Raw genomic sequence first — 19,006 nt, 5'->3', positions numbered from 1 at the left:
TTCCATTTTACACCTATCAAAATGGCTAAGATCAAAAACTCAAATAACAGTGCATGAGAGGATGCAGAGCAAGGGGAACACTCCTTCATTGCTGGTGGTAGTGCAAACTCGTATAACCACTGTGGAAATCAATCTGGAGGTTTCTCAGAAAACTGGAAATAGGTCCACCTCAAGACCCCGCTATACCACTCCTGGGCATATACCCAAAAGATGTTCCACCATACCACAAGGACACTTGCTCAACTATGTTCATTGCAACCTTATTCGTAATATCCAGAATCTGGAAACAACCAAAGAATTGATAAAGACTCTGTGGTACATTTTCACAATGGAATACTACTCAGCTATTAGAAACAAGGAAATCATGAAACTTGCAGGCAAATGGATGGAACTAGAAAAGATCATCCTGAGTGAGAGCCTATATTTTTAACTGCAAGCAACAAGCAGAGTGCCAACTGGAAGTAGGGCGAGGCTGTGACTCTCAAATCCATTTCACCTAAACAGCGCCACCAACTGGTACCAAGCGTCCACATACCTGAGCCTATGGGAAGCAGTTCTCAGTCAGACCTCTGGAAGAGACCATGATCTAAATGAGTCTTAACTTGCCTTTTTTCTCCCTAATTTGCATCTCTCCCCTACACCCCACCTTCAATGTTCTGAGTCCACCTATACCTCCTTACTTAACATATCCTCACTGCAGAAATCACTTGATTTTTTTTTTTAAGCTCTCTTGGTTTTGTAAGACCCGCGGAAGGATCCTACTACCGGGAGGTCCCAATTGAGAGACACAGAGACTGGCTAGATGCAAAAGCAAGAGGCTTTATTGATCCAGCTGGGGTCGACCTGCACCCTGAGGAGAGGCAACCCCGAACAGCAAATTTGGCAAGCTTTTGTACATTCATAACCCAGCAGCTTAAGCAACAGCAGTTAACACACTTCAGGATTGGCAGAACAAAGTAGACCTTTAAACTGATTGGTAAATTCAGAACAGGCAACTGCCACAGTATGTTTTGGATTTGGGACTTCCTGCCTTGACAGGTGGCCGGATCCTTAACATTTGTGGTTTTTCCTGGTAGGGAGGAGCAACCCTAGTTCCCTGGTAGGGAGGGGCAGCTATGACATTTTGTAACAGTGGAATTTTACAAACTTCTGGCTTGCTCATCTCAAAATGGAGTTACTGAAACCTTGCCAGACTTCTTTAGTTTCATATTTCTTGCAGGTTTATAGCTGACACTGTTTCTTTGATGTTTATATTTTTCACTGGACAGAAATCGTAACTGCTGATCTAGGTCTCTGCAGGTGGCCCGTGTACCCACTGTGTCCATCATTTTGTGACAATAAACAGTTCATTAACGCTGTTGTTGAAGGTTGTGAGAACCACCATGAAGGAGGAGCTGGAGGCCTCGCAGACAAAACCTTCCCTGTGGGACTTGTTCCGTACACCCACCCTGCGCAAGCGGATATGTCTCCTGTCCCTTCTGAGGTAGGCTTCACAAAGTGCCCAGTAAAATAGCTTGGAGATACAATTTTCTCACTGACGCATTTGGAGATTAAAAAAAAATGGTAAATATCTGGAGTTGGAGGTAGTCAAAAGGTTCTGAACTTAGGAACACAGACTAATTGTACATTGAGGGGTGTCATTCATTCAGCCACTTACTGGACTCATCACTAGAGACTGACACTCAGAAGCTCAGTCATGGTACAAACTTGGATATCTGTTCATCTGTTTCAATTTCAAAGGAGATACAAATTTCAAAATTAAGGTACATGAATGTACTTTTTTTTTTTTGGCTTTTCGAGATGGCTTTTTGAGACAGGGTTTCACTATGTAGCCTTGGCTGTCCTAGAATCACTTTGTAGACCAGGCTGGCCTCCAACTCACAGCAATCCACCTGCCTTTGCCTCCCGAGTGCTGGGATTAAAGGTGTGCGCCACCACGCCTGGCCCTCTTGTTAATTCATAACCCCTGGCCTACCTGGCCGGATTAGTTTACATACTAAGAAGAGCATTTTTTATTGAGGAGGAGACAAGTGCCTTCTTTCTTGGCAGTCAGCAGGTCAAGGGCTCTCTGGTTTTGTAGGACAGCTGAGGAGGCTAGAGAGATGAGTTGTTCCGGGAGCAATAGTAGAGCCAAGGTTGATTTCCGGGTGGAATCAGCCAGCTGGGTGGAGATGTGCTGGCATAGATATAGACTGTGGGCAGACGGTAGTGTTCAAAAGCCTAGAGAGTTCTTGTACACATATTTGAGGCTTTCAGGCATTTGTCACAGTCAGAGCCCCAAGACCAGTGGAAGGAAAGGACTCACCCTCAGGAGTAGCTGGTAGGCAGGAGACCTTAAGCCTTTGAGAAGTACTCATCAGACAGGGATCTGGAGCCAGTTTGAACTATGGCAGATGGAGTCCAGTCACGACTCCCTGAAGCTCACATGAGTGTTTTAAAGTTGACAAGAAGAGGTCAGTAGTACCACTGCCAATTTTAATCTGCCTTGAAACCCCCACTGCAGGGAAAGCAGATAATAAGTGTCTGCAAACAGTGCGAGCAGGTGCATTCTTTGGAGTCATAGCAAAAGAATAAAGCCTGGAAATTATCAGCATATGGAAGCTTCCTGGCAGGAAAGAAGACAAAGAGGAGGAAAAGCTTGAGGTGATTCTGGGAAGAAATGTGAGCTCTCTTTCCTCTGCCCTATTGTCCTCAGATCACCATCTGAGGAGGACTAGACAGATATAGGTTGAAGAACAGAGGTGTCTCCAGCACAAAGAAAAGTACTTTTTAAACTCTATATTTAGAAAAGAAAACACCCAAAGGAATTTTTTAAAAAATTGAGCATATGACCATGATAATTTTAATTATTTTAAAAAAAGTTTTAGTAACCAGTGCTTGTAACTGTTATCAAGACTAGGTTAACATATCTTATCAAAATCTAATTGATTAATATGTTGAACTTCAAATTTTCAAGTTTTAATGTCATATGTATTATCCTTAGGTCTCATTTTTACAAACCTTAAAGTACTTTTTCATACCTTTCTAACTTGCATAAACATTGAGTAATTTATCATGAGACATAGGTGTTTGATTATTGAAAGTAGTCATTGAAAAGGCAAGTTTTGCCAGGTGTGATGGCATATGCCTTTAATCCCAGAACATGGGAGGCAGAGGCAGGGTGATCTTTGTGAGTTCAAGGCCAACCTGGTCTACAAAGTGAGTTCAGGAAAAGGAAGGCCTGAATTTTACACTTGAAACAGTTATTGGTGTAATAACATTTTCTATTTTATAACCGTCTTATTCTGGCAGGTAATTGAGCCTCAGTTTTGAAGCTCAGGTAATTTAAACTTTTCTTTAAAACTCTTAGATTTATCTTATCAGTAAGCAACATGTTCACCTTTTATACCCAAAGTTATCGTAAAGTGAGAATGTTTTAAAGGTGAAAGAAGACTTTTAAACTTTGGCCAGATGAAGCACCAAAAGATTGTATCTGTCAAAGCACCTCTGTTTTCCCCCATAACAGGCACAATTTATTCATTTGATATGAAATAGAAAAATATACTCAGTTTGTATTTAAACGAAAGCTAAACCACAGGAGCCTGGTCCTCAGAGGCAAGGAGAAGAAGGAAAATTCAGGAAGGGGTTGGATGCAAGAAAAAGAAAAGCATAATTTAGGCATGATAATCTCTGCCCAACAAGAGGGTTGGAAATTAGACATAAGAATGAAGGAGTGAGTGGTCAGGTGGCCCCATAGAACAGAGGGGAGACCTAGATAGGTAGGCCTAGGCTGGAGGGTCTGGCCATCAGCACCTATCCCAGAGACCTGAGGAAGATAAGTTTTACCAGAGCAAGCAAGAACTATAGACCAAGTGGCCTCTGTGTAAATTAAAAATGATGGAGACTTAGCCTAGGCTCCTCCATGATAATCTTGAGAGCTTTGTTGAGGCAGAAGTCTCAGGGAAGCATCAGTCTTTGGATGACAGGCCCAGAAGATCTGAGAGATTTTCCTGTAGAAGAGGAACTTTGATGGGGGACTGATTTACCTTGGCGAGACAGGATGGTGCAATGAACTATACAGTGTCCTGCCTATCCAAAGTCCAGGCAAGGCGTGGGGTAGTTCTTTGTCCAGAGGCCAGTGTTGCCCTACTTGAAGCAGGTCCCAGGTTGAGTCTATTGGGGTCCTATCTTCTTTGATGGAGGCCTCAGAGATGCTGTTAAAAGCTGGTATTTGTGTCTGTCACAGGAAGCCTTTTACTCCTCCTCCTCCTTCCATTAAACATCGTAGGTGCCACATTCAGCAGATCTCTCTGAGAAGTTTAAGGGGCATCTTAAAGTAGTATCTGATTTGACATTAACAAACTTTAATTGTTTTCAGTTACTTGCTTTAGACTTAACTTTGACAACATACACAGAAGGCTAAGGCTTGTCCCTATAAATGTTACACTTGTACTTAGCATGACTAAAAACACAGTTTTGAGTATATTAAATAATTTGATCATTTATAAGCTGACTGACCAGTACTTTGACTTGCATGTCTTAATTATATTTAATAGTTTACAAATCAGTAAATTTTATAAGACTCAGATTTATAATTTTTACTTTTGTTAAGCTTGAACCTTAAAATTTATACTTTTTAACTGAAGATGCTTTAATATCAAAATAAAACTTCAACCATAAATACAATCTCATTTTTCTGATACTTTCATAGTGTACTTTTATAAAATATCACAGTTTCTTGTATGACTCAATTTATTTAAATAAGCTGAGTGGTGGTGGCATGCACATTTAAAACAAGCACTTGGGAGGTAGAGGCAGGCAGATCTTTGTAAGTTTGAGGCCACACTGGTCTACAAAATGAGTTCCAGGACAGCCAGGGCCATGCAGTGAAACTCTGTCTTAAAAAACCAAACTAAACCAAACCAAAAAAAAAAAAAAAAAAAACCCACAAAAATCCAAAACAAAAACAAAAACCCAACAACCCACCACCAACAACAAAAAACCATTCCCAACTCAATTTATTCAAATAGTGAAAGCCTAACACAAAGGTACAAGTGGCTAGATATATCTTTAAGGTAGAAGTAGTTGGACATATATCTTTTTTTTAATGTAGTATTTTTCTTTTTTCCTTTATTATTATTTAAAATTTTTGCACACACATTTATCTTATTATACATAAATACAATAAACTACATACAGCAAGAAAAATCACAAAACAACCAGGAATTATAAAAATGTTACATTCATAATGTTTTGGCTATTTGAACTTGGCAAACTTGAAGAAAATATCTTTCCTATCTTGGTGGGTCTAAAATTCTGAATGTAAATCAATATCTGTCATATCTCATCTCTATCAACTTAAAGCATCTATCTAGACCTAAAAACATCTTAACCCTTAAACAATTAAGCTTAATTGTAAAACTAAACTATTTGGTCTTCAACTCCATCAGAGACCTGAGAAGGAATAAAAATTAATTACCTGAGTAAACCAGAAGTGCAGGTTAGCAGCTTCCAAAATGAAAAAATGACAGAGACAGTTTGTTGCCTGAACAGTCACCCATAATCATCTCCAGCCATCTAGCCCAATATATCTGACAGACATATTTGTGAGGCAGGAATTATTGAGGACTTGCCTACCCTGTCTTGGCAGAGTTTGACCGCCATCCAAGCTTGTCCATTTTTAGGCATAATTCTGTCTGTGGTAGAAACCAGGACATTTTGCCCAGTGGCTTGTTTGCCACATTTGAAGCCATCTCCATAAAGTCAGTTTGTGTTAACCTGAGTAGAACTTAGGAAGACATAGCTTTAAATTTGTTCCTGTTAGCTGAATAAACTTTTATAACCTTGGGAAACTATAAATATTAATTACAAAACATATATGTTAGTAAGTCCTATTTTAAATAAACAAGAGTTTAATCCATGATACATGCATGATATGCTGTAGCAAATTAAGATGATTTATGTATAGATGTCTTAGCTATCAACTCTGTTACAAAATTTAAATTACCCTTTTGTTACAGAGTTAAGCCATACCCAATGAACTTACAAATCTGAGATAAAGTTTTAATTTTAGCAAAGGTTTCAAAGATAGTAAAACCAAGGGGAAGAAAAGGGGGCGCGTAATTCAGAATCTACAATTACGCTTGTCATCTGTAGCCTCTATTGCAGATACTTTACCTCTTAGCTGTTTTCAAACACATAGTGTCTTTTTCCTGGGATGTTCTGTTTTACTCTTCTGTTGTAAACTGAGGCGGCCAGGCTGACCCAGGACAGATGTGTTGGAGGAAAGTTTAAAGCAAACAGACTTGGGTCTAAAGCAGGCAAAATCCCAATGCCAGAGCCGGCTTATTAGTATGCGACAGAATTCCAATATTATCCAAACCCCAAAGACATTTGAGCATCTTTAAGACTGAATTCAGTCCCCAGAGGAAGGTACAACAGCAGAGAGCACTGAAGTCTTAGAGGTGAGGGACTCTCTTGAGTGGAGCTTAAAGAAAGCTTAGAGATAAAGGAGTTTCAACAACTTGCTCCTGCTGTGGCAGAAATTGTTACACTCTGGGTGATTTGGAGGTTGAATGCATCATTGTCTAGCCTTTGAGATGGACTTTCTAGTTTTCAGGAAAAACAAGCCATTAAGACCCAATAAAAATCTCTGAGTCTGCAGCGGGAAGGAGACTTGAGAAGGCAGGCAAGCAGAGTGTGAAATCTGGCCTAGCATGAGAAGATCCTATGGTTGATGAGAAGATGGAGAGCTGAGGAGCGGGTGGCAAAAAAGGAATCACAGTATTGGGACAAAGAATAGACAGAAAGCAGTTAGGAAAAGTCTTTCCTTCCAAGTCCAGGCACTGGGAGCTGTAACTAGGAGATCTGCCAGAAGGAAGAGACCAACGGCATACACAAGTGCAAGGAGGTGGAGACACCAGATCATTAGGAGGCAGAAGAAGGCGGCAGTGAGCTGTTGGAGGGTTGGAGGGAGCGTCTCTGTGTGGAAACTTAATCCGGAGGGTATCCCGAAGAGGATTGAAATTCAGCACGTGAACTCTCAGATTGCAAGAGATGGTTGTCTGTAACCAAGTGAAGGGCGCCAAGGAGGGAGAGAGAAACCGCCCGGTGTGCAGCAGGCTTTTGTAGAAGGCTTTAGTGAGCATGAAAGAAAATCTGAAGCCGTCCTGAGAGAAGGGCACTTGGCCCAGTCTGTGAGGAGAGGTGTGTAGGCATGCAGGAGAGAGAAATGGTGAGCGAGATGGACTAAGAATCCAGAGTCAAAGATGATGTACAACAGGCAAATGATCGGTACCGTGGAAGTTTTTGCCTCAGTTAAAGGAGGGACTGATTCCCCAAAGGTGTCTCTCATGGGTTTTGGCACCAAATGTAAGCAGGTGCAGCAAGAAACAACCAAACATAGCCATTTTCAGTGGACAGAAATAACAATTTAATAATATAATAATAAAAAAGTTAAGCTGCTGCAGACAGTAGAGGACAGCAGTAGTTGTAGAAGCTTATGGGGTTTTATGAGGGTGGATGGCAGGTGTGTGTGTGTGTGTGTGTGTGTGTGTGTGTGTGTGTGTGTGTGTGTGTGTGTGCTCAGAAGCTGGAACAGCCAGGTAGTTAGCATGGGGACTCTGTCAGAGAGAGACACGAGGTGCCGCCATTTGCAGTTAGGAGCATCCAGCCAGCTGTTGAAGGCTTCTGAGAAATGCCTCAGGTTTTTGTTTTCTAGAAAAACCCAGCTCAGGTGGAAATCAAGTCATCACCATCCACACTGCCACTTTGGGGACCTAACAAACCTAGCTACACCTTGGTATTTTAACAACTAAAACTGCCTGCTTTGACATCAGCTCCAAACTCACGATGTAAGTTTCTGTTCTTTACAGATTTGTGATATGGACGTCTGCGTTTGGCCTGCTGATCAACTTCCAGTACCTGAGGACTAACGTCTTCCTATTGCAGTGCTTTTCTGGTGCAATAACCATTCCAGCCAATTTACTTGGATTTTTTTTAGTGAATCACATGGGTCGTAGAATAAGTCAACTGTTTATCATATCCCTGCTTGGAATTTCCATTTTGGCCATAATATTTGTGCCTTATGGTAAGGAAAAAGGACACAGGGAGAGCAAAGAAATGATCTCTTTCCCTTCCCCTGGGACTTTTAGGCCCACCTATAAAATCAGAACAGATTACATTCCCAGGATTTCTTGTAACTAATCTGGGCACTTAGGGCACATTACTTCATTAAGATGCTCAGAGAAGAGTCAAAAATCAGTCACATTTGGTTCTAGTAGATGAATGTTCATTATATTCAAGATGCACATAGAAACTGGTGACAGTTATTCCCAAATTCTGTTATTCCATGTAGGACCTTAGAATCTGATGGAGAACGGCCACAGAAATATTGTTTCTTCCTCTGCCCTGCTCTGTGTCATTGCACAGTTCCAGTAACAACTTATGTCTGAGCTCTGAGTATCTACGGATGAGCCTCCTAATATAAGGTCACAAATATAACCCTCATTTGGAAATTGATATAAAAAAAATGGGCATCACTTGTGCTGAAGTACAGAAAAGTATGAGTAGACGAAGCATCAAGACTCTTAGAACAGACTCCACTGAATTCAATGGACTTAAGTAATAAATAGCAGTACACAAGTTGTCCTAACTCTTGACTGTCAGCAGTGAAAGTTTTTCTTCTTGCCCAACTGAAGGTTCAATGCCAAGTTTGAATCCTACACGACACTGAATTGAGTAGAAAATGACTTTATGAAACTTTCCTTGAGTGGTTTCCAAAGTCTGATATTTTCCTAGCAGCAGTTCTTATTCTTGAGTCTTGAGACTCTATTTCAAACCATACCAATCTCCAGATTGCACACCATTGTAGGATTTCTATCTTCTCATGGCATGATACTGTACTTTTGTGCATCAATTGTGGACTTAAATTCCATGAGTAAATGAATGAGGGTCTCATCTTTAGTCACTTCTCCATGATGTTCCTACATCCTGCATGAGAAATTGTTGAGACACTGAGTAGAAAATATGAAAGTGAGCTCCTTTTGAAATCACCCAGTTTGGTTTTTTGTTTGTTTGTTTGTTTTGCTTCTTAAGCAAGTATCAAGAGATTTAAGGTGTATGAGTCCAAGTGTTCAGAAGCTTTGATTCCCCCAGATTTATTCTTCAATTTATTAGCCACCAAGTAAATTCTACCTCTGTACCCTTTCCTTACACTATATTTTACACTTTTATTTGTCCCCAGTAAAGATGTTTTCCATTTGGCATTTGGGAAGTACAAAGTCTCAAAGCTCAGATTTCATGACTGTCCTTGGTCTTCCTCTCTCTAGAAATGTGGATCCTACGTTTGGTTTTGGCAACTTTGGGAGGAGCATTTTCTTCTAGCTCTGCTGGCATTAGTTTTATTTATGCAAACGAGCTACTCCCCACCGTAATCAGGTACAAGACTCAAGGGTCACTGTCAGCTTCAGAACAAACTTTTCTTAGTTCATTTACTCCTATACATTTTTGATATTTACTATAAATTAATTAATTAAACTGTTTGTGTGTCTGCACGTATATGTATGACGGGTGCTTATGCAGGTATGTGCTCATGTACCCATGGAGGTCAGAAGACAATGTTCAGGAGTTGATTCTCCTCTTCTGGTCTCTGGGATTGAAATAGAGTCATCAGGCTTGATGGCAAGCATTTTCACCTGCTGAGTCATCTTGCTGGCTTCTTAGCTCATTTACTTTCATTGACTGGATAGTTATCTAAAACAATTGTGACAATAACAACAAGCATGTCTAAAGTTTCCTCAGAGTCACCTTTTGGTCAGTTAGTTATAGATTTAACAGCAATGTGCCACTAATTAAATCTCATACAATATTTGGAACCCAGAAAAGCAAAAGTCATGAGAAATAATCTATTTAAGGAAAAAAACCCTTTAAAAAATCAATTAAAAAAGTTAGCATAAAGCGCCCAGGCATGGTGGAACACACCTGTAGGCCCAGAACTCAGAAGGCAGAGGCAGGCAGATCTCTGTGAGTTTGAGGCCAGTTTGGTCTACAAAGCAAGTGCAGGACAGCCAGGGCTCTGTTACATAGAGAAACCTTGACATGGAAGGCAAAAAAAAAAAAAAAAAAAAAAAAAAAAAAAAAAAAAAAAAAAGTTAGCATAACGAATAATAGGTTTATTATACATTTTTACATCTACTCTGTTTTGGTTGCTCTGCCACTTTTGTCCCTCAAGTCCCCTTCTGCTAGTTATCTTCAGCACTCTAATTATCACCCTCCTCCTTTCTCTCTCTCTCTCTCTCTCTCTCTCTCTCTCTCTCTCTCTCTCTCTCTCTCTCTCTCTCACACACACACACACACACACACCCACACCCACACTAGCCTTAAGATATTTTCTTTCATTTTCATTGTTCTCTTTCTATTTTCCTGTACTTCCACCCATGTATACATATACATAAAAGCTAAAATCTAGGATCTCTACATTAGAGAAAACATATCGTCTTTGTTCTTCTGTGTCTGGTTTTGTAAGTGATAAATGAGTGTTTTAATATTGTGATGGTGAGAAAATATACTATCAAATGAAACAGAAATGGGAACAACAGAACAAAATTATCAATATTCTTATGTCTAAATTCACTGTTGATTTCTATTATTAATGTAGGATGCTAAGTTACAAATTTCAAGTGTGCATCCTCATGCAGTTATTTCTACATTCTGTTTTGTGCTCAAGGGCAACTGCTTTAGGCGTCACTGGAATTGCTGGTAGTGTTGGGGCAGCCCTGTCTCCTCTGCTTATGATCCTCACCACATACGATGCCTCCTTGCCCTGGATCATCTATGGGGCCCTTCCCTTCCTTGCCTGTCTTGTTGTCCTTCTTCTTCCTGAGACTAAGAACCAGCCTCTGCCTGACTCCATCCAAGATGTGGAAGATGAGTGAGTACCAACCTGCCCCTTATGGAACCTGTGTGTTGTTAGTGGTCTGAGAGGAGGAAGGTAAAACAGCCTTGTCTCCAAAACTACTCTGTTCCGGGCAGGCTGAAAACTAGGTGGTTCATTTTTGTTTACATGTGGAAATTGTATTTGGCGTAGGAACCATTTGCATATCTTTTCATGCAATGGTTTCAGATATGCCTGGAAACTCTCTAACTAACAAAGACCAGTACTACCTAGACTACACAGGGAGATTTAAAGATTAGGGGGACAAAAATATGTGTCTTTTGTCCTCTTTGACCTCATGTCAACACATATCTTTGATAATAATTCACAAGCATGCACAAGCACACATGTCATCTCATCCCTCATATCGGTAAGTGCTGGTAGGCTGTCTGAAACTATCTATATGCTTGAGTGTGCAGTGGTCACTGAATAACTTTAAGGGAATTACATATAGGCTTAAGGAAGCTGCCACAAACGATACTGAATCTGAGGGAAGGACTCTTGTTTTTTTGCTGAGATTCATATTATCTTTATTTCATCAGGAATGAAAATGTTCACGACAGAGAGGAAGGGAATGGTCAGCAAAAGGATCATAGGACATGAAATAATTGGCAGGATTTCAAAACTTTTGGGGCATTTCCATTGCTTCCCACCACCTAAATACCATGATAACCAAGATAGAAAGTGTCCCACATTGTTTCTCTGTTGCTCTGATAAAACACTGACCTAATGCAACTTGAGGAGAAAAGTCTATATTTTAGTTTATAGGTTAGAGTTCATCGTTGAGGGAAGCCAAGACGGGAGCTTCAAGTAGAAAATAGTCAAGGGATGTTACTTCTTTGATTTGCTTCCTCTGGCTTGCTCAGCTACGTTTCATATACAGCTCAGGCTATCTACTTAAAGGTGGTACCACAGTGAGCCGAGCTCCCTAATATCAATTAGCAATCAAGAAAATGCTCCACAGGCATGTGCTGGACCTAGACCCCCAACACATACGTACACTGCACCATGGACAACCTGTGAGTCTTCTAACAATGGGAGTAGGGGTTGCCTCTGACTATGCTGCCTCCCACTGGATCCTTACACCCAAGCTGGCCCCAGAGGGAAAGGACGTGTTTAGTTCTGCTGTGATTTGAGGTGGCTAGGTGGGTTGATAGAGCTTGGGGACCTCTCCTTCTGAGAAAAAGAAAAGGGGATTGGGGGGAAGGGTGGCATGAGGGCGAGACTGGGTGGAAAGGAGGGAAGGGTCTAGGATTAGGCTCTAAGGAGATTAAATTTATAAGTAAATAAGAAAGAAAGAAAGAAAGGAAGGAAGGAAGGAAGAAAATGCTCCAAAGACATGCCACAGGCTTATCTAATGAGTCAATTCCTCAACCAAATTGTCTCTTCTCAGGTGTGTCAAGTTGACACCAATATTAGCCATCATACTGAGGTTACCAGAGACGTTGGCCTTTTACTTTACAAGATGTACTCAAGTACTGTACAAGATGAGTACAAGATGGCAGGAATAATGGATGTTTTCAAAGCAGTTGGGTGAAAGATGAGTTTACACTAAAGAATGTAGGGGATGCCATTTTTCTCTGTGTCCTCTTAGGTTCACTGTTTATATGTTTTTGATTTTTGATATATGTGTTCCAGAGGGAGAGTCTCCAGACAAGCAAAGGAGAAAGATACTTCCATCAAAGTGACACAGTTTTAAGTAACTCCAAGAGCTGGAATCTGATCAAGGAGCAAGATAAGAAAAAAACATCACTCAGATTTCTGATGATCCACGATCACTCTGGATATGACTTTTTTTTTTTTTTTTTTTAGCAAATAGCAATATAGTAAAAATTTGTAAGTTTAAAATGGCCATACTTAATTGGTATATATATATATGCATATATAATGATATATATTGTCTCAATAAAAAAATTAAAGGAAACATAGCACAGTGAAATAAATATTCAGTGATTTTAAAAGTTTATTTATGTATTATGTATCCAGTATTTTGCCTGCATGTATGCCTGCATGTCAGAAGTGGACATTCTGTCCCATTATAGATGGTTGTGAGCTACCATTTAGTTGTTGGAAATTGAACTCAAGACCTCAGGAAGAGCAGTCAGTACTCTTACATGCTGAGCCATCTCTTGAGCCCCAGAGATATTTCTATGATAACATACTCCCATGAAATTTTCAGACAGGACATGGATGAACCTTCCTCTCATTGTTGTGACACAATACCTGGGGAAATTAAAGATGGATAATTTATTCTATAACTCTCATCAAGCCTATGGTCACTTAGATCTGTAGTGAGAACTCAAGAATTTCAGTTTCTTAGAAAACCACAAATACTATAAAATGTGTTTTTGTTTTAGGTGGGGATATGGGACTGTCCACAGCAGCTGAGTATGATTTGTCTCACGCTCTAGCAGAGGCATGGTTTTTCCAGCTGCAGATAGTTTTTTTGCAATTGTGTGACATGTGGAATTCTAGGAACTTTTCAGAGGGTATATAAATGCTAGGGCCCTAAGAGGTGGTGTACGTGGCTGTTGGTCATTCAGGAGGGTTGGTGGTGGTTTGTTAGTAGTCATGCTCAAACAAGAAAGAAGAGGAAAGAAACTAGATTCAGAGATCTTTATCTCTCCCTCTCCCCCATTCTTCTTTCTCTTCTATCTAGTGATAAGGGGCTGAAACTGGGGGGGGGGTGGATAAAGGTTGGGAAAAAGAAGAACCCACAAAATAATAAAAGTCCAGCTATATGATCGGCTACTTCAAGGCTTGTGGGAGACAGTATATGATGACGGCAGAAAGGTATGCTGGGAAAAAGCTGCTTACTTCATGGTAAGCCTGGAGAGAGGGGGGTCTGGGGGAAGGGACAGAAGGACAAAGAGAGAGGGAGGGACAGAGAGAGGGAGGCACAGAGAGAGGGAGGGACAGAGAGAGGGAGGGACAGAGAGGGAGGGACAGAGAGAGGGAGGGACAGAGAGAGGGAGGGACAGAGAGAGGGAGGGACAGAGAGAGGGAGGGACAGAGAGAGGGAGGGACAGAGAGGGAGAGAAGAGAAGAGAGCGGGTAGGGAAATGAGGAAGAGGAGGAGGTGCAGGGGAAGAAGAAAAGAGAAACAGGATAAGCCCAAGAACAAAACAAACAAGACCTTCAACAGTGCATCTCACTAGCACTTCTCTACATTGCCCCATTTTTAATTAAGCATTTTAATAATTAACAGTTAATAATTTAAAATTTCTTTTCAATAATACCAACAGTGGGAACATATTCTGTAACAAATGAAACTTTAAGAGACATTCTAGATTCAAACTACAACAAAAAGAAGACTAACTAAATTTAAAGACATGTCTTTTCTACAATTTATAAAAAATAACTGGTGGAGTAATAATAATTAACAACATCATGCTTTTTGAAAAAAAAAACCTGAAAGATATTTCAAGTTTGTCTAAAAAGTAACAATTATGTACAAGTCTGCTGTCAGTTGCAGGGAAAAAGTGTGTTAGATAAAATATTATATGTAACAATAAAGGCAATATACAACAAATCCACAGCTAATATCACACTAAATGGAGATTTAGCTAAACTTAAAACATTGGCACTAAAATCAGGAACAAGGCAAGGATGTCCACTCCCTCTGCTCCTGTTCATTATAGTGCTTGAGGTCTTAGCTTGACTAATAAGACAAGGAAAGGGGATAACGGAAGAAAAAGGGAAGAAGTCAGAACATTTATAATATATATCTATATATCCTAATGCCTACACTAGAAATCTAAAGCTGATAAACACTCATCAGAGTCACAGAATATAAAATTAAAATACAAAAAAAAATCATTACATATTAAAAACATACTGGGAAGGAAATCAGGAAAACAATCACAGTTACAATAACCTCAAAAATATATTGGAATAATATAAAAAGAATTCAAAGACTTGTACACTAAAAAATTAAGACCCTGAAGAAAGATATTGAAGATACCAGATGAAAAGACCACTCACGTTCATGGATTGGTAGGATTAATACTGTGAAAATGGCCACCCTACCAAAAATAATAAACAGATTCAGTTCAATCCCCATCAAAGTTCCAATAAAATTTCTTAATAAAAATTATGAAATAATATTAAAAATCAAATGGGAAGCCAAATGACCCAGAGTAGCCAAAACAATCCCAAACAATAAAGAAACTACTGGAGATATAACCATTTTTTAAAATTTCAAGTTAATAGACACACAGATAAATGGCATGGAATTGAGGACCCACGTATAAGCTCACACTCTTAAATTTACCTGATTTTTTACAAAGATACCCAAAATACACATTGGAGGGAAAAAACATTAAAAACAAACAAACAAATTGTGATGATGAAACTGAAGAGCTGAATACAGAAGGATGAGATGCGATCCTGTCTCCCACTCTGCGTAGAACTCAACTACAAATGGATCAAGGACCTCAAGTTCAGATCTGATACCATGAATCTTATAAAGAAGAAAGTAGAGAAGATATCTGAGGCTTTGAGGTCGTGTATGCTCCCTCTGTGGCACATCTCCTCCAACAAGATCACACCTACTCTGGCCACACCTTCTACTAGTGCCACTCCTTATGGGCCCATGGAGGCCTTTTTCTTTCAAACCACCACACTTAGAATTGTTATTGCTGTGAAGATACAGTAAGATTAAAGCAACTGTTATAAAGAAAACATTTCATTGGGGCTTGGCTTACAGTTCAGAAGTTTAGTCCATTGTCATCATGGTGGGAAGCATGGCGGCATGCAGGCAGACATGGTGTTGGAACAGTAGCTGAGAGTTCTACATCTGGATCTGATGATAACAGGAAGAGCCTGCCACACTGGGCCTGGCTTGAGTACCTGAGATCTCAAAGGCCACGCTCAGTGACACATTTCCTCCAACAAGGCCACACTTACTCCAATAAGGCCACGCCTCCTAATAGTGCCACTCTCTATGAGGAAATGGAGCCATTTTCCTTCAAACCACCACACCAGCTATTCATCTGATGGAGGCTTAGTCTCTATAATATGTAAAGAACTCAAAAAAATAAACATCAAGGAAGAAAACAAAAGAAGACAGAGTCTGGAGAAATGGCTCAGCCTTTAAGAGTACTTGTTATTCTTGCAGAGGACCCAGGCTCAGTGGGAAAGCAGCGGGAACGCCAGGGCCAGAGAAGCGAATGCCGGAGGGGCGGCCAACGACGCCAGAGGCACAGGGAGGACACAGACCGACAGACAGACAGACCGACAGACAGAAGCCAGACACACCCACAACAGACAGACACACAGACAGACACACAGACAGACACAACAGACAGACACACACAGACACAGACAGACACACACACACACAGACACACAGACAGACAGACAGACACCACAGACACACAGACAGACACACACAGACACAGACAGACACACACCCAGACACACAGACACACAGACAGACACACAGACACACAGACACACAGACAGACACACAGACACCGACACACAGACACACGACACACACACACACAGACAGACAGACAGACAGACACACAGAGACAGACACACATCCAGACCCAGACACACACAGACAGACACACAGACAGACAGACAGACAGACACACAGACAGACACAGACAGACAGAGACACCACACACAGACAGACAGACAGGCAGACACACAGACACACAGACAGACACACAGACAGACAGACAGACAGACAGACACACACACACACAGACAGACACAGACAGACACAGCACACACACCAGACAGACATACATACCACACATACAGAGACAGACACACAGACACACGACTACAGACACACAGACCACACAGACATACACACACAGACAGACAGACAGACAGACACACACAGACACAGACACACACACATACAGACAGACACACACACATACACACAATACAGACAGTACACATACATACACATACATACACATACACACATACACACATACATACATACACACATACACACATACATACACACACATACATACATACACACATACACACATACATACATACACACATACACACATACATACATACACACATACACACATACATACACATACATACATACATACATACACACACATACACATACATACACACACATACATACATACACATACATACATACATACATACATACACACACATACATACATACATACCTGCAGCAGACACTCATACACATAAATCTAAAATAAAATAAAATGAACAAACCAGTGCATTTTGACATGAAACACATAGGCAGAATGATTCCAGAATAAAAGCAAATAGTTCTTAAGATGGAGAATTAAAAACTTTACACCAAAAGTATTTAAATAGAAGGACTTACAGAAATAGAGACTTGGGTAAGAGGACAAGGAGAGAAAAACAAAGAATCTTACAGTTATATACAGAAAACCCGGATGTCTCTAGTCCACCACAGAGATGGAGATTGGATCCTGACCCTATTACATGCGAGGTGATTGCTTTCCCACTGAGCCACATTCCCAGAAAAACTATATCATTTCAACTTTGTTAAAGTGCATTGCAAACCAGTGTAAGTTATGGCCACATATTTGTTCTCTGATTAACCCACATTAACAAGTATAATATTAAATAGAATCTAAAATGCCAAAAAAGTTGGGGCACGTAACTAAACAGAGAGTTTTTAAAAGTTGAAGTAAAAATTACTGAGAAACATTTAACAAATATTCCACAACCGTAGCCATCAGAGCTATCCATATTAGAACTACTTTGAGATTCCATCTTACCCTTATCAGAATGGTAAAGATAGAAAAACAACAAAACAAACGGGAAGTGCTGGCGTGAAAGCGGGGGGGGGGGGGGGGAAGGGGCATTTATTGACTGCTGGGAGAGTCTAAACTGGTGCAGCAGCAATGTAAACCAGTGCATCATTTAAAAAACAAGACACAAACAAAAACAAAACCCAACCAATCACCACCACCACCACCACCAAGAACAACCACAAACCAAAAATAACTAGAAAAAGACCTACCACATGTTCCAGCTATATTAATTCCAGTCACATTCCTAAAGAATTATATATCTTCTATATCTATATACTATATTCTATCTGCTCATCTGTGTTCATTGCTACTCTATTCATAATAGCCAGGAAATAGAAACAGCCTATATATTATCAATTGACAAATAGATAACAAAAACACGATATGTATAGACAATAGAACGTTAGCTCATAAGGGGAAAAATAAGGTTATAAAACACCAAGGTGAATGGAAATAGTCATTCTGAATAACACAGAGCCAGAAAGACAAAGCCACATGTACTTTTCTCATATGTGTATGCTAGCTTTGAATCTACATGGAGTATACCTGTGTAAGACAGGAAGCTTGTAAGGGGCTATGGGGAAATATCAAGGAAAGAGGACTAAAATGCATGTGGTAAGAATGGGGGTGTGGCCACACAGTAGGTGTGGGTTCGTGGGGTTTGAAAGATGAGGTCCTCCCTCATGAGGCTGAGAAGCTTCTGTAAGGCAGGAGACACTGTCAAGAGAACGAAGCGACAGCCTACCGAATGGGAAAATATCTTCACCAACCCTTCATCTGACAAAGGTCTAATATCCAAAATATATAAAGAACTCAAGAAATTAAATACCACCAAACCAAATAACCCAATTGAGAAATGGGGCTCAGAACTAAACAGAAAATTCTCAACAGAGGAATATCAAATGGCTGAGAAACACTTAAAAGAAATACTCGTCCTCATTAGTCATCAGAGAAATGCAAATCAAAACGACACTGAGATTCCATCTTACATCCAACAGAATGGCTAAGATCAAAAACTCAAGTGACACCACATGCTGGCGAGGATGTGGAGAGAGAGGAACACTCCTTCATTGCTGGTGGGAATGCAAACTAGTACAACCATTTTGGAAAGCTATCTGGTGCTTTCTCAGAAAAATGGGAATAAGGCTTCCTCAAGACCCAGCTATTCCACTCCTTGGAATATACCCAGAAAATGCTTTACCACACAACAGGGACATATGCTCAACCACGTTCATAGCTGCTTTATTCATAATAACCAGAACATGGAAACAACCTAAGTGTCCCTCAG

At 40.3% G+C, this 19,006-nt stretch overlaps 2 protein-coding genes across 2 annotated transcripts in view; one reads left to right on the top strand and one right to left on the bottom strand.

Annotated features, from left to right (window-relative positions):
- LOC127189792 (solute carrier family 22 member 19-like) overlaps window positions 1–10,913 on the top strand; it is a 44,030-nt gene extending 33,117 nt beyond the window's left edge. Inside the window, exons 6-9 of the mRNA XM_051146895.1 lie at window positions 1,368–1,483; window positions 7,854–8,068; window positions 9,309–9,417; window positions 10,706–10,913. Of these exons, the coding sequence (XP_051002852.1) occupies window positions 1,368–1,483; window positions 7,854–8,068; window positions 9,309–9,417; window positions 10,706–10,913 (648 nt within the window). The remainder of the gene's footprint in view (window positions 1–1,367; window positions 1,484–7,853; window positions 8,069–9,308; window positions 9,418–10,705) is intronic.
- Window positions 1–19,006, bottom strand: part of Macrod1 (mono-ADP ribosylhydrolase 1) — an 899,697-nt gene that overhangs the window by 91,399 nt on the left and 789,292 nt on the right. The window lies entirely within an intron of this gene.

The sequence above is a fragment of the Acomys russatus genome, chromosome 5 (assembly GCF_903995435.1).
Source record: "Acomys russatus chromosome 5, mAcoRus1.1, whole genome shotgun sequence".
Taxonomy (NCBI): Eukaryota; Metazoa; Chordata; class Mammalia; order Rodentia; family Muridae; genus Acomys; species Acomys russatus.
Note: the sequence above shows the minus strand (reverse complement) of the source record. Positions and strands in the feature narration are given on the sequence as shown.